We start from the raw sequence: 15,315 nt of genomic DNA, 5'->3' as shown, positions 1-15,315 counted from the left end.
CTCCAGCTGGGCGGGACCACCAGGGGAGGGGCTTGTGCTCTGCTGGCTCAGCCTGGTGTGGACCCACCTCCCGGGCTCTGGCTGCAATGACTTTCTCTTTCTTTTTGCAATTGCCTTGGGTCCTGCCGCACAGAGCCGCCTGTCTTTATCAGAGGTCCCTCTTCCAGGGGGAGGGCCCAAGAGAAAACCAGAAAGAGGGTGAGAGATTGAGGAAGATAAAGCATCCCAGGGCCTCCCACACCAGCGCCAGAGCAGGAAGGGGGAGGGGCCATGACTCACCAGGCTCTGGGAGGTCACTTTTTTTTTTTTTTTTTTTTTTTTTTGAGAGGGCGCCTCGCTCTCTCACCCAGGCTGGAGTGCAGTGGCAGGATCTTGGCTCACTGCAACGTCCGCCTCCCAGGTTCAAGCGATTTTCCTGCCTCAGCCTCCAGAGTAGCTGGGATTACAGGCGCACGCCACCACAGCTGGCTAATTTTTGTATTTTTAGTAGAGACGGGGTTTCTCCATGTTGGTCAGGCTGGTCTCGAACTCCTGACCTCGTGATCCGCCCGCCTCGGCCTCCCAAAGTGCTGGGATTACAGGCGTGAGCCACCGTGCCCGGCCAGGAGGTCACTTTAAGGAGGACTGTCCAACTGCAAGGACGCTGTAAGCAGGAAGTGAAACCACAGCGCTTCAAAAAAAGAGGGAGACTGGGACAAGCGTATCTGAGGCTGAGCATGAATCCACAGATCAGGTACCGCTGCCCACTCTGTCCGCAGGGCCCCTCCGGCCCCTTCCTGTCTGGTGGTCCTGCTGGTCCTCAGCCCTGTCCTCCCCCTGCCCCAGCCCCAGCCCTGGACTTCCTTCCCTCTGGCTTCCCTGCCGCCCCCACTCCCAGCCAGGCTCCTTGCCCTGCTGTGTGGTCGCCCCACTGCTGCTTCTGAATGGGCCACCTTCCCCACCTGCCACAGTCCAGGCCCCCTGCTGAGACTCTCCACTGAAAGTCATGGCCAGGCCTGTGCTCCCCGCCCTGAGAGGGTGCTCCCCGCCCTGAGTGGGTGCGCCCCGCCCTGAGTGGGTGCTCCCTCTGTGTGCTTCCCGCCATTCCTGAGCTCAGGAACTGGCAGAATTGAACCAAAGGATGATTGGAGCAATCAGGCATTTTGTTCTCAGCACTTTGATGAACTTTCTGTAAGATTTACTTTGTTTAAATACAAAGCCTTAGGAGAGGGTGTGGGGAGGGAACGGTCTCTGAAGCACAAGGTAAATCATATCGTCCACAGTCAGCCGATGTCCCCAGACACGTTCCACTCCAAGGTCACCCTTCATCCTTTAGAACATGACCAGTAACGTGGAATGTGAGAAAGAACGCGATGATCAGGAGAAATGCTCTTATTTTAAATTTAGTGAAAAGAGAGCCCAGTCCCCAACGGCTTTCTCCTGCAGGCTGCACAGGACTGGCCTGGAAAGGGGCCCCTGCTCCATCTGTCCCCAGCTCTGTGGCCTGGGCAGGTTACCCCACCTCTCTGTGCCTCTGGCCCCTCCTCTGTAAGATGGGAATGACCCCTGCAGGCCTAGGGCAGCCTCACATGGGCCCACACCCGAGCAGCACTTAGAAGAGTGGCCTGGCCCTCAGAATTCGGTTCTACCATGATTTTAAAATAATTTTAACACACAGAGTGAAACATCAGGAAAGAATTGAGCTGAAAGGTTAAAAGCTATCTTTTAAGGGTGAAGAGTTTTATTCTCTTTTGCATTTTCCTAATGGGTTGGGGAGTGGGTGGGCGGAAATACTGAGAGGGTGGGGAATGTACCCCTGGAAAGGCCACAGTTGGGCCCGAGCTGAGAGAGATCACCCCAGCCCCCCTGCCAGCATCCCCTCCTCTTCCTCTCCCCTCAGTCTTCCTGCCTGGGAAGGCAGCAGAAATTCTCAGGGCTGTGGAGGGGTGGGGGAGGCCCAGGGCCGTCCCCAGAGCTGTGTTCAGTGGACATGAGCCCCGAGGACTCCAGGGAGGACTCCCTGCATGGGCCGGTTTCTCTCTTGTGCCTTCAGAAATCCGATGGAGTGGATGTATCAACGCACATTCTACTACAACTTTAAAAACAAACCCATCCTCTGTGGTCGGAGCTACACCTGGCTGTGCTACGAAGTGAAAATAAGGAAGGACCCCTCAAGGCTCCCTTGGGACAAAGGGGTCTTTCGAGGCCAGGTACTACCCAAACTTCAATCGAATCACAGGCAGGAGGTAAGGCAGCTGGGAATGCAGAAAACACATAAGTAAAATGCCCGGCGGCGGGCTCACAACTGTGTATTTTTTTCCCACATTTATTTATTTTTTCTTTTTATTTATTTATTTATTTTGAGACAGAGTCTCCATCTGTCACCCAGGCTGGAGTGCAGTGGTGTGATCTCAGATCACTGCAACCTCCGCCTCCTGGGTTCAAGCGATTCTCCTGCCTCAGCGTCCTGAGTAGCTGGGACTACAGGCGCATGCCACCACGCCCGGCTAATTTTTGTATTTTCAGTAGAGATGGGGTTTCACCGTGTTGAGCAGCCTGGTCTGGAACTCCTGATCTCAGGTGATTCACCTGCCTCGGCCTCTGAAAGTTCCGGGATTACAGGCATAAGCCACCATGCCTGGCCACTTCTCCATATTTCTTTTTTCTTTTCTTTCTTTCTTTCTTTTTTTTTTTTTTTTTTTTGAGACAGGGTTTCGCTTTTGTTGCCCAGGCTAGAGTGTAATGGCTCAGTCTTGGCTCACTCAACTTCCACCTCCTGGGTTTAAGCAATTATCCTGCCTCAGCCGCCTGAATAGCGGGGATTACAGGTGCCCGCCATCACACCCAGCTAATTTTTTGTATTTTTAATAGAGACAGGATTTCACCATGTTGGCCAGGCTGGTCTTGACCTCCTGACCTCAGGTGATCCACCCAACTTGGCCTCCCAAAGTGCTGGGAATACAGGTGTGAGCCACTGTACCTGGCCTCCACTTCCCACATTTCTTAAGTCTGTGGCCCAGACCTTCCCACTTGACTGCCCCGGCCACTGCCCGGATTCCTCCGTGGCAAAGATGCATCATCACAGGATGGTGAACCCTCACTCCTCATCCTGCCACCCCCACTCGGGACACTAAGTTCCCCGCCTTGTCCCACCCACCCCTGCAGCCCCCTCCGCCCAGGCAGGAGACTTTTCAGAGTGTGTTTGAAGAGGGAGCTGTCTGTGCTGGGCAGGCCTGGCCTACAGCGGTGCTGGCCTCGGAAACACCCAGGACTCAGGACTGAAGCGCAAGTGTTTCCACTCCCCACACACTAAAAAGGCGACAAGAACCAGTGAAAGTAATTTTAATATTTTATTTAATCCAATGTAGCTAACATATTACTTCAACATTGATTAACATAAAATTCTTCATGAGATAGTGAAGTTTCTTTTTCTTCTCACACTGAAATGAGCAGTGTATTTTTGATGTGCCGAGGTCTCTCATCAGAGCCCCGTTTCAGGTGCTCAGTAGCCCCTTTGGCCAGTGCCACCCCACGTGGGACAGCGCAGGTCCAGCGGCCTCCCCAGCGGGGAACAAGGCAGACCCCAGAGGGCCAGGCCACAGGAGGGGCTGAGGATGCCTGGTGAATGGATGCCTGGGAGAAAGGATGCCAGAATTCACGCACGAGGGCGTGAACAGGGCTGGGAAAACTTCCAAACACAGGGAAGCACGTGTCTTGGTGCACCTTGTGATGCTTCAACCACATGACTGAGACGGGGACATTTACAATGAACGGAAATGTGTGGGCTCGAGTTCTGGACTCCGGGAAGTCCAATGTCAAGGCACCAGCAACTTTCCAGGGCCTGCAAACTGCACAGTCAGGTGCGAGTGAAGGTTGTTGCCAGAAGCTCAGGGGATGCTCTAGACAGAGTGGCCTGGGATGTTGAGTCACTGCTGCTCCGTGACATGGGAACAAGAGGAAGCAGTTTAGTCTGACATGCTGCCCCTCCAGCTAGAGGGCAGGAGACAGAAAGAGGGGCTGAGGTCACCTTTGAATAACCACAGCAGTGGCACCCACAAAGGTGCAGTCCCCACAGCCTCATAGCCTCTTCTAGGTGCCACCTCTTAAGGCCAGTACCATAGCAATTAACATTGAAGGTCAGCTTGGAGCAGACAAACACTCAAACCAAACAGGGGGGATGGAGGAAAGGAGCTTCAATGGCAAGATCCCCCGGGCTCCTGTCCTGGCCCCTCCTCCCCCTGCCCCACCCCTGCACCCCTGCTGTTCCCCCCTCCCAGAGCTTCCCCTGCCCTTGCTCCTCTCCCAGGTGTATTTCCAGCTTGAGAACCACGCAGAAATGTGCTTCCTCTCTTGGTTCTGTGGCAACCAACTGCCTGCTAACAGGCGCTTCCAGATCACCTGGTTTGTATCATGGACCCCCTGCCTGCCCTGTGTGGCGAAGGTGGCCGAATTCTTGGCTGAGCACCCCAATGTCACCCTGACCATCTCTGCCGCCCGCCTCTACTACTACCGGGGTAGAGATTGGCGGAGGGCGCTCCGCAGGCTGCATAAGGCAGGGGCCCGTGTGAAGATCATGGACTATGAAGGTGAGAGGTGGAGGGGTCAGGGGAGCTTGACGGGGAGGAACAGCCTCAGAGATGGATGGATCTGCTATGCCATGGCTGGGGGTGTCCCAGGGTAGCCTGCAGGGGTGGGGCTGGCACTGATTGCAACTGACAGCCAGGAGACAAGGCCTGGGAGGGCAGGCCCAGGGTCAGGGGAGAGCCTGAGTGCTTCCTACCTCTTCATCTCAGACTTTGCATACTGCTGGGAAAACTTTGTGTGCAATGAAGGTCAGCCATTCATGCCTTGGTACAAATTCGATGACAATTATGCATTCCTGCACCACCAGCTAAATGAGATTCTCAGGTGAGGGTCTCCCTCTGGCCTCATCATCTCTCTCCTCTCACCTCCTGCTCATCCTCCTGAGGACTCCCCTGGCTGGGCCCTCCTGCCCTCCCTCCTGCCCCCCTGCCTGCCCTCATGGTCACACCCCTTCACCCCAGCTCCTGGTGCTGCCTCCACTTTGCTGCCTCCCCCCTGCTTTCGGGGGCTCTTCCTGTGAGTGAGAGGCCCCTTCTGCCTCCAGAGCGACCTCCATCCACCCCCACAGCCTGGGAGCCTCAACCTGGCTCCTTCCATCTCCCTGGCATAACTGAATTTGTCATAAAACTGGATTTAGTAAGTGAGCATGAATAGTCACAAGCCTGACAGTCAGAAGCTTTGAGCACCATCCTTAAAGGCCAACCTGAGCCCCTGAGAAGGAGCCGCCACCATGGAAACAGCTTCAGGCTTCCGCTGCCATAGAAGATGGCCGGGCCGGGTACCCACAGGGCAGGCATTTATTTTCTCACAGATCTGGAGGCTGCAAGTCCAAGGTGGAGGGGTGGGCGGGGTTGTGTCCTCTCTGGCCTTTCCTCTGTGCACCTGCACTCCTGGGGTCTCTCTGCCTCTAAATGTCCTCCTTGTTTATGGACCTCAGTGAGACAGAATTAGGGCCCACCCTAGGGGCCATGAGTTCATTTAATCACCACTTTAGTGTCCTTGTCTCCAAATACAGTTATCCTGTGGGGAGGTGGGGTTGAGGGCTTCAACATATCACTGTGGGGAAGATACAATTTAGCCCATGACAACGACCCAGGGGGCTTGGGCCAAGCTTGGGTGGGGCATGCAGGGGTCCCCGTTCTGTGTGTCCGTCTCCCAGGCGAGTCCTGCCCTGACCCTCACAGCCCCTCCCTCCAGACCATGGCTTCTCCACATAACAGCACCCAGCCTGGCCTCCTGCTCACGCCTGTCCCTTCTCAAATCCCCGCCACAGGGATGGAGATGCAGAAAGAGCCAAGCAAACACTCAGTGATCAAGGTCCCATTTTTTTTTTTTTTTTTTTTTTTGAGACAGCGTCTCCCTCTTTCGCCCAGGCTGGAGTGCTGTGGTGCGATCTCGGCTCACTGCAGCCTCTGCTTCCTGGTTCTAGCAATTCCCTTGTCTCAGCCTCCCAAGTACCTGGGATTACAGGTTCATGCCACCATGCCGGCTAATTTTTCTATTTTTAGTAGAGACGGGGTTTTGCAGTGTTGACCAGGTGTTGAGTAAGATTTTACAAAAGAGTAAGCTTGGACAATGGGAGGCTTGAGATGCCAGGAGCTCTCCAGGAAGCACCATAGAAAAGGGCAACCAGGGACCAGAGAGGCCATAGAAAGGGATCTAAGGCCCTCGGGAGAGACGGGAACTGAGCACCTGGGTCTTAGTTCGGAGGAGCAAACTGCAAGACAGGGTGGCCGGGGATACCAGCCTCCGCCCTTCTGTGACATGGGGACAAGAGCTCAGCCTGCCAGGGAACAACTCGGGGCAGGAGATGTGGAAGGAAGGAGCTCAGTGTGGGGGCACCCATGGCATCCTGGGGGGACATCTGAGGGCCCCCCCACCCGCTATTCCTCCCTCCAGTGGTGGCCTCTGAGTGTGAAGGCATGGGGGAAGCAGACACCTGCCCCTCACTCTCCCTCCCTACCACATAGCTGCTGGGTGGGGGGCGTCCCTGGGATGATTCCTGAGGGCAGGATCCAGGGGTCCCTCCGGAGGTCCTCCCATCCAGGTGAGAAAGCAGCATAAAGTGAGGCCTGCACTCAGATGGGCCTGGGAGGTCACTCACAGCGCAGGTGTCTCCTGCGACAAGGGCCCTGGGAGATCGAAATAGAACCCAAGCCCAGGACTAACATCAGGGCCAGGACAAGCCTGCCAGGGAGAGTGCATATGAAGCCCCAGATCAGGGGCCACTGCCCGCTCTGCCCACGGGGCCTCTGCCTCCCCTTCCTGCCTGGGCCTCAGCCCTGGCCTCCCCCTACCCCAGCCCTGGGCTCTCTCCCCTCCTGTTCCTCTGCTGCTCCCACAACCAGCCAGGCTCTTTGCCCTGCTATGTGGTCGCCCCACTGCTGCTTCTGAATGGGCCACCTCCCCCAACTGCCCCAGCCCAGGCCCCAATGCTGAGATTCTCCCCTGAGAGTCATGCCCGGGCTGGTGCTCCCCGCCTTGGGAAGGTGCTTCCCGCCATTCCTGAGCTCTGGAACTGGGAGAATTGAACCAAAGGATGATTGGAGCAATCAGGCATTTTGTTCTCCGCGCTTTGATGGAATTTCTGTAAGATTTACTTTGTTTCAATACAAAGTCTTAAGAGAGGGTGTGGGGGGAGGGAATGGTCTCTGTCCCAGAAAATCAGTCATTTCTTCCAAAGATGCCTCCACTGTGAGCAGAGGAGGACGCACACGACCCCAGACACAGGCTCCTCCTCCGTGAGCACCATTCGCCTTTTAGAATGACACCTGCAACATGGAGTGTAGGATAAAATATGGTGATCAGGAGAAATGCTCTTATTTTAAAGTTTAGTAAGAAGACAGCGTGGTTCCCTACAGCTCCTCACCGCAGGGCCTGTGATGCAGAGGCTGCACAGGGCTGGCCTGGAAAGGGGCCCCAGCTCCATCTGCCGCCCCAGCTCTGTGGTGTGGGCAGATTATCTGGCCTCTCTATGCCTCTGGCACCTCTTCTGTAAAATAGGGATGGCCCCTGCAAGCCTCAGGCATATGCCATGAGCTCAGACATATGCAGCACTTAGGAGAGTAGCCTGGACCGTCTGGGCTCAGTGGCTCATGCCTGTCATCCCGGCACTTCGGCAGTTGAAGCAGGCAGAACACGAAGTCAGGAGTTCAAAAGCAGCCTGGCCAACATGGTGAAACATGATCTCTACTAAAAATACAAAAATTAGGGCCTGGTGCGGTGGCTCACACCAGTAATCCCAGCACTTTGGTAGGCCGAGGTGGGTGGATCACAAGGTCAGGAGTTCAAGACCACCCTGGCTAATGTGGTGAAACCCTGTCTCTACTAAAATACAAAAAATCAGACGGGCGTGGTGGCATGCACCTGTAGTCCCAGCTACTTGGGAGGCTGAGGCAGGAGAATCGCTTGAAACCAGGGGGCGGGAGTTATAGTGAGCCGAGATTGCACCGCTGCACTCCAGCCTGGTGACAGAGTGAGACCCTGTGTAAAAATAAATAAATAAATTCGCTGTGATCCCAATATAAAAATAGTCATCACCATCATCGGACAGGTGAAATGTGAGGAAGGAATTGAGCTGAAATGTTCAAGCAATTATTTCAGGGTGAAGAGTTTTATTGTCTGTTGCGTTTTCCTAATGGGTTGGGAGATGTGTGGCAGAAAAACTGGGAGGTTGAGGGTGTCCCATTGGTAGCCCCAGAGCTGGGCTTACAGCTGGGAGAGGTCACCCCGTCCCTGCTGCCCCTGCCAGCATCCCCTCCTCTTTCTCTCCCCCCTGTCTTCCTGCCTGGGAAAGCAGCAGACATTCTCAGGGCGGTGGAGGGATGGGGGAGGCCCAGAGCCCAGGGCTGTCCAGGGAGTGCTGTTCAGTGGGCATCAGCCCCGAGGACTCCGGGGCGGTCTCTGCATTGGGGTTTCTCCCTTGTGCCTTCAGAAACCCGATGGAGGTAACGTATCCACACATATTCTACTTCCACTTTGAAAACCTACGGAAAGCCTATGGTCGGAACGAAACCTGGCTGTGCTTCACCATGAAAGTTATAAAGTGGCCCTCACGTGTCTCCTGGAAGAGTGGCGTCTTCCGAAACCAGGTAGCACCGAAGTCCCATTTACATCCTAAATAGGAGCTAAGCAGCTGGGAACGCAGAAAACACAACAATAAGTGACAACAATAAGCCCCCGGCATGGGCTTTCCTGTGTGTACTTTCCTCTTACATTTTTCTTTTATTTCTTTTATTTATTTATTTATTTTTTGAGATGGAGTCTCGCTCTGTCACCCAGGCTGGAGTGCAGTGGCGCGATCTCGGCTCACTGCAAGCTCCGCCTCCCGGGTTCACGCCATTCTCCTACAGGCGCCCGCCACCACGCCCGGCTAATTTTTTGTATTTTTAGTACAGACGGGGTTTCACCGTGGTCTCGATCTCCTGACCTCGTGATCCGCCCGCCTCGGCCTCCCAAAGTGCTGGGATTACAAGCGTGAGCCACCGCGCCTGGCCTTTTTCTTTTATTTTTTTTGAGACAGAGTCTCCCTCAGGCAACCTCTGCCTCCTGGGTTCAAGCGATTCTCCTGCCTCAGCCTCCTGGGTAGCTGGGATTACAAGTGCCCGCCACCACACCCGGCTAATTTTTATTCTATTTTTAGTAGAGACGGGGTTTCACCACGGTGGCCAGGCTGGTTTCGAACTCCTGACCTCAAGTGTTCCGCCCCCCTCGGCCTCCCAAAGTGCTAGGATTACAGGCATGAGCTACCGCGCCCAACCTCCTCCCACATTTTTTAAGTCCGTGGCCCAGATCTTCCTCCCTGACTCTCCTGGGATCGGATCGTGGAGGGAGTTTGCCCCTTCCCGAAAGGCCTTATTAGTGCCCAGCACCCTCACTCTTGACTTTGTTTCCCAAAATCTTGTCATGGAGCCGTGCGTCCGGCAGTCCTCGGGAAACAGCAGCTGTGGGAAGCAGGGGGTGTGGTGTCCAGCACTGTGCCTGGGCCAGTCACTGCGGGCTGGTGGGGCCGCCCCCACCACTGCCCTGATTCCTCGATGTCAAGGACACATCATCACAGGATGGTGAATCCTCACTCCTAACCCTGCTGCCCCCACAGCTGCCACTGACCTCCCACCCACCCTGTCGTGTCCCACCCACCCCTGCGGCCTCCTCCGCCCAGGCAGGAGACTTTTCAGAGTGTGTTTGAGGAGGGAGCCGTCTGTGCTGGGCAGGCCTGGCCTACAGCGGTGCTGGCCTCGGACACACCCAGGACTCAGAACTGAAGCACAAGTGTTTCCAGTCCCCACACGCTGGAAAGGCGACAAGAACTGGTGGAAGAAATTTTAATGTCTGCATTAGCTCAATTATCTCACATACGATTTCAACATACACTTAATATAAAATGCCTCATGAGAGAGTTAAAGTTTGTCTATTCTCACAATGAGATTTTGAAATGAGCTGTGTATTTTACACATGCCAACGTTTCTAATCAGCGCCCCGTTTCAAGTGCTCAGTAACCCCTTTGGCCAACCTTCAACTCCATGGGATAATGCTGGTTCAATGACCTTCCCAGCAGAAGGCAGACAGGGGACAAGGCAGATCCCATAGGGCCAGGCCACAGCAGGGGCTGAGGATGCCTGGTTAATGGATGCCTGGGGAACAGGATGCCAGAAATCACACTTGAGGGCATGATGAGACAGAGAAAGACTCAATAAAATAAAGAAGGAAGGGGCCGAGCACAGTCCTCACGCCTGTACGCGGTAGCTCAAGCCTGTAATCCCAGCACTTTGCGAGGCCGAGGCGAGTGGATCATGAGGTCAGGAGTTCGAGAACAGCCTAGCTAACATGGTGAAACCCCATCTCTACTAAAACTACAAAAATTAGCCAGGCGTAGGGGTGCGCGACTGTAATCCCAGCTACTTGGGAGGCTGAGGCAGGAGAATCGCTTGAACCCAAGAGGCAGAAGTTGCGGTGAGCCGAGATCGTGCCATTGCACTCCCACCTGCATGACAGAGCAAGACTCCATCTCAAAAAAAAATAAAGAGGAAGGAGAAGGATGGAAGAAGGGAAACTCAATGAATAAAACGCCCTGGGGCCTACTATATACCCAGAAAAATGAAAAGTAAAGAAATAAAATAAGGTCGTGCATGTGGTTTATGCTCATACTCCTAGAAATTTGGTAGGCTGAGGCAGGAGGATCGCTTGAGCCCAAGAATTCCAGATCAGCCTGGGCAACATGGCAAGACTGTCTCCACAAAAATTGCAAAAAAATTAGCCAGGCGTGGCAGCACACACCTGCAGTCCCAGCTAATCAGGAGGCTGAGGTGGGAAGATTCCTTGAGCCTGGGAGGTCAAGGCTGCAGTCAGCCCAGATCGCACCACTGCACCCCCGCCTGGGCAATAGAGAGAGACCCTGTCTCAAAAATAAATAAATAAGGAAATGCCCTGGGGCTCCAGGCCCGCCCTCTGCTCCCATCGCCCCACCCCTGCACTCCTCGTGCTCCTGGTCTGAGCTCCCCCTGCCGTCCTCCTCCTCCTTCCCCAGGTGGATCCTGAGACCCATTGTCATGCAGAAATGTGCTTCCTCTCTTGGTTCTGTGACCACATACTGACTCCTAACAAAAACTATGAGGTCACCTGGTACACATCTTGGAGCCCTTGCCCAGAGTGTGCAGGGGAGGTGGCGGAGTTCCTGGCCAGCCACAGCAACGTGAATCTCACCATCTTCACCGCCCGCCTCTACTACTTCTGGAATACAGCTTACCAGGAGGGGCTCCGCAGCCTGAGTGAGGAAGGGGCCTCCGTGAAGATCATGGAGTACAAACGTGAGACGTGGGGGGCTGAGGAGAGCGGGTGCGGGAGGGACAGCATGAGGGGCAGGTGGGTCTGCAATGCTGTGGGACAGGGCAGTGTCCCCGGGAAGCCTGCAGGTATGAGGCCAGCGCCCACTGCAACTGGCAGCCAGGTGACCTGGCCTAGGAGGGGAGGGCCCAGGGCCGGGAGAGAGGCCTGCTGGGCCCTCACTGCTTTCTCCTTGTTTTTTTCTCAGACTTTAAATATTGTTGGGAAAACTTTGTGTACAATGATGATGAGCCATTCAAGCCTTGGAAGGGACTAAAAACCAACTTTCGATTTCTGGAAAGAAAGCTATGGGAGATTCTCCAGTGAGGGGTCTCCCCGAGCCTCATGGTCTGTCTCCTCTAGCCTCCTGCTCATGCTCTGCGGGCCTCCCCTCCACCCTGGATCAGCTGTGCTTTTACCTGGTCATCCTGAGCACCCCCGGCCTCAGGGCCATTCCATAGTGCTCCTCTGCCTCACCTCCTCCTCCCGGCTCTCCCAGGCTCTTCTTGCAGAGGCCCTCCATCCACCTCCCCAGTCCTGTTCCCCCAGCCTGGGTGCCCCTAACCTGACTCTTCCCATCTCCCCAGCATAACCAAATCTTTTTTTTTTTTTTTTTTGAGACGAAGTTTTGCTCTGTCGCCCAGACTGGAGTGCAATGGTTGGATCTCAGCTCATTGCAAAGTCCGCCTACCGGGTTCAAGTGATTCTCCTGTCTCAGCCTCTGAGTAGCTGGGATTACAGATGCCTGCCACCACGCCCAGCTAATTTTTTTTTTTTTTTTTTTTTTTTTTTTTTGTATTTTTAGTAGTGACTGGGTTTCACCATGTTGGACAGGCTGGTCTTGAACTCCTGACCTCAGGTGATCTGCCCATCTCTGCCTCCCAAACTGCTGGGATTACAGGCGTGAACCACCCTGCCTGGCTGCATAACCAAATCTTATTAAATTCAATCTAGTCTTGGCCGCGGTGACTCACGCCATTGGGAGGCAGAGGTGAGAGAATTGCTTGAGCTCAGGAATTTGAGACCAGCCTGGGCGACATGACAAAGCCCCATCTCTACAAAAAAAAATACAGAAAAAAAAAATAGCCAGATGTGGTGGCATGCACCTGTAGTTTAAGCTACTTGGGAGGATGAAGTGGGAGGATTGCTTGAGCTGGGGAGGTGGAGGCTGCAGTGAACTGAGATCACACCACAGAACTCCAGTCTGAGCAACAGATCGAGACCCTGCCTGAAAATAAATCAATAAATAAACTCAACCTAAATTGATATGAATATATGTAAGTTGAATACCAGAAGTTTTGAGAAACATCCTCTGTAAATTTCATCCTACGAATTGGGTCATTCATGTCCTACCCAGCTAAAACAGAGGCAAGGGAGGAGAAGCAGTCAGGCCACACAACATTGCTTCTGAAATGAACTTCTGTGCAAGCCTGACTCCTGAAACTGTGCGTTGTACCCTGAAACCAGCTTTATCCATAGCTTCTCAGATAAATGGTTGTGAGATAAATGGTTGGACTCCTTGCTCCAAACGCAGCGACTCAGCAATGGAACCTCCCAGCTCCCAACCCTTCCTAGTGCCCATGGGCTTTCCCATAGGGCAAGAGAACATTTCTCCTTTTTTTTTTGTTGTTGAAATGGAGTCTTGCCCTGTCACCCAGGCTGGAGTGTAATGGCGCGGTCTCGGCTCACTGCAACCTCTGCCTCCCTTGTTCAAGTCATTCTCCTGTCTCAGCCTCCTGAGGAGCTGGGATTACAGGTGTGCACCACCAAGCCGGACTAATTTTTGTATTTTTAGTAAAAATAGGTTTCATCATGTTGCCCATGCCACTCTTATTTTTATTTTATTTTTTTGAGACGAAGTCTTGCTCTGTCACCCAGACTGGAGTGCAGCGGTGCGATCTGGGCTCACTGCAACCTCTGCTGCCCAGATTCAAGCTATTCTCCTGTCTCGGCCTCCTGAGTAGCAGGGATTACATGCACGTGCCACTACACCTGGCTAATTTTTGTGTTTTTAGTAGAGACGGGGTTTCAGGATTTTGGCCAGGCTGGTCTTGAACGCCTGACCTGGTGATCCACCCGTCTCGGGCACCCAAAGTGCTAGGATTGCAGGCGTGAGCCACCTGGCCAGGCTTAGGCTGGTCTTAAACTCCTGACCTCAAGTGATCCGACCTCTTTGGCCTCCCAAATTGCTAGGATTGCTGGTGTGAGCCACAGCGCCTAGCCCACTTCTCCTTTTTATAAAACCTGTTGCTGTCTCTGTTCTCCTGACATGGTGAACACCACCCGGACTGCATGTATGTCCCAAATTACAATTCTTTCTTTGCAAATGAAATGTGAAATTTAGAGGCCCTTCTCCACACTTTAAATTTGACTCGACATTTTCTGGGCAGATGTAAGTTATTAGAGAATGAGATTCTCTACAAAAATGACCCCTTCATGCTGTGGCCTCCACAGAAGATGCCCTGGGCCAGGTGCTCACACGGAAGGCATTTATTTTCTCACAGATCTGGGAGCTGCAAGTCCAAGTTCGAGGGGTGGGTTGGGTTGTTTGCTCTGAGGCCGCTCCTCCTGGCTGACAGGGCGTCCCTTCTGGCTGTGTCCTCTGTGGGTTCTCTCTGCCTCCAAATTTCTTTTTTTCTTTTTTTTTGAGACAGAGTTTTACTCTTGTTGCCCAGGCTGGAGTTCAATGGCATAATCTTGGCTCACTGCAACCTCCACCTTCAGGGTTCAAGCGATTCTCATGCCTCAGCCTCCTGAGTAGCTGGGACTACAGGCATGCGCTACCACGCCCAGCTAATTTTGTAGTTTTAGTAGAGATGGGGTTTCACCATGTTGGCCAGGCTGGTCTCGAACTCCTGACCTCATGTGGTCTGCCCGCCTCGGCCTCCCAAAGTGTTGGGATTACAGGCGTGAACCACTGTACCCAGCCTCAAAGACTTTTTATAAATAGAGATGAGATCAAGAGACGTGGGCCCGGGGAGGGTGGGGAGGGTGGCTGGAAGTGGAAGCAGAACTTGGGGATTTCCGAAAGAATGAGAACTGGGCTGGCCCAGATTCCAATGGGAAGGAAGTACCCCATGAAGGAGCTAAGTCCCTAGGGGAGGGAGAGGGAAAGAAGGGACTGAAACCAGGATGTGGGAAGTCTGTCCTGAGAGTCATGGGCCCTTGGTGCCACCCCGATCCCACAGCTGGAGCGTGACTTAACTCCCCTGTCCCTTTTCAGAGTTTGAGCACTGCTGGGACACCTTTGTGGACCACCAGGGACGTCCCTTCCAGCCCTGGGATGAACTAGATGAGCACAGCCAAGCCCTGAGTGGGACGCTGAGGGCCATTCTTCAGCTGAGGGCTTCCTCCCTCTGCCCGGTGCCCCATCGGCCTCCCCCTCCTCCCCGCTCCCCTGGGCCTTGCCTTCCCCTCTGCTCAGAGCCTCCTCTGGGTTCCCTGCTCCCCACAGGGCGCCCAGCTCCGTCCCTCCCTTTCCTTCTCACAGCCTCCCTCTCTCCCGTCATTGTCACTGTCCCCAGGCCTCCTCCCTGTGCCCTCTTTCCACTCTGTCACCTCCTGCTCCATTCAACCCCTCTGCTCTTCCAGAATCAGGGAAATTGAAGGATGGACCTCAGTCTCTAAGGAAGGCAGAGACCTGGGTTGAGCAGCAGAATAAAAGATCTTCTTCCAAGAAATGCAAACAGGCCGTTCACCACCATCTCCAGCTGCTCACAGACGCCAGCAAAGCAATGCGCTCCTGACCAAGTAGATTCTTTTAAAAATTAGAGTGCATTACTTTTAATCAAAAATTTATTTATGTTTCAAGAATAGAGTACTAAGATTGTACTCAATACATTCAGAAAAGTTTCAAACCTACTAGTCCAGTGACAATTTGAATCGGTTTTATATGTAGAGGAATAAAATGAAATACTAAATTTTTCTGTA

At 53.7% G+C, this 15,315-nt stretch overlaps 1 protein-coding gene across 6 annotated transcripts; it reads left to right on the top strand.

Annotated features, from left to right (window-relative positions):
- The first annotated feature begins 140 nt into the window (after positions 1–140).
- APOBEC3D (apolipoprotein B mRNA editing enzyme catalytic subunit 3D) lies at positions 141–15,315 on the top strand. Of its 6 annotated transcripts, XM_063622583.1 has the most exons (8): positions 141–733; positions 2,033–2,225; positions 4,286–4,565; positions 4,773–4,887; positions 8,498–8,654; positions 11,090–11,369; positions 11,594–11,733; positions 14,609–14,746. In XM_063622583.1, exons 1-7 carry the CDS (start codon positions 717–719, stop codon positions 11,710–11,712), a joined length of 1,161 nt encoding a protein of 386 aa, XP_063478653.1. In that variant the 5' UTR covers positions 141–716; the 3' UTR covers positions 11,713–11,733; positions 14,609–14,746. The 6 variants fall into 6 exon arrangements, with proteins under 6 accessions (XP_063478653.1, XP_055109257.1, XP_063478652.1 ...); XM_055253282.2 differs by having other exon boundaries at positions 2,033–2,189; positions 4,298–4,565; positions 11,594–15,315; XM_063622582.1 differs by lacking the exon at positions 11,594–11,733 and having other exon boundaries at positions 2,033–2,189; positions 14,609–15,315.

Source organism: Symphalangus syndactylus, chromosome 18 (assembly GCF_028878055.3).
Source record: "Symphalangus syndactylus isolate Jambi chromosome 18, NHGRI_mSymSyn1-v2.1_pri, whole genome shotgun sequence".
Lineage (NCBI taxonomy): Eukaryota > Metazoa > Chordata > Mammalia > Primates > Hylobatidae > Symphalangus > Symphalangus syndactylus.
This window is presented reverse-complemented; position numbering and strand designations above follow the sequence as displayed.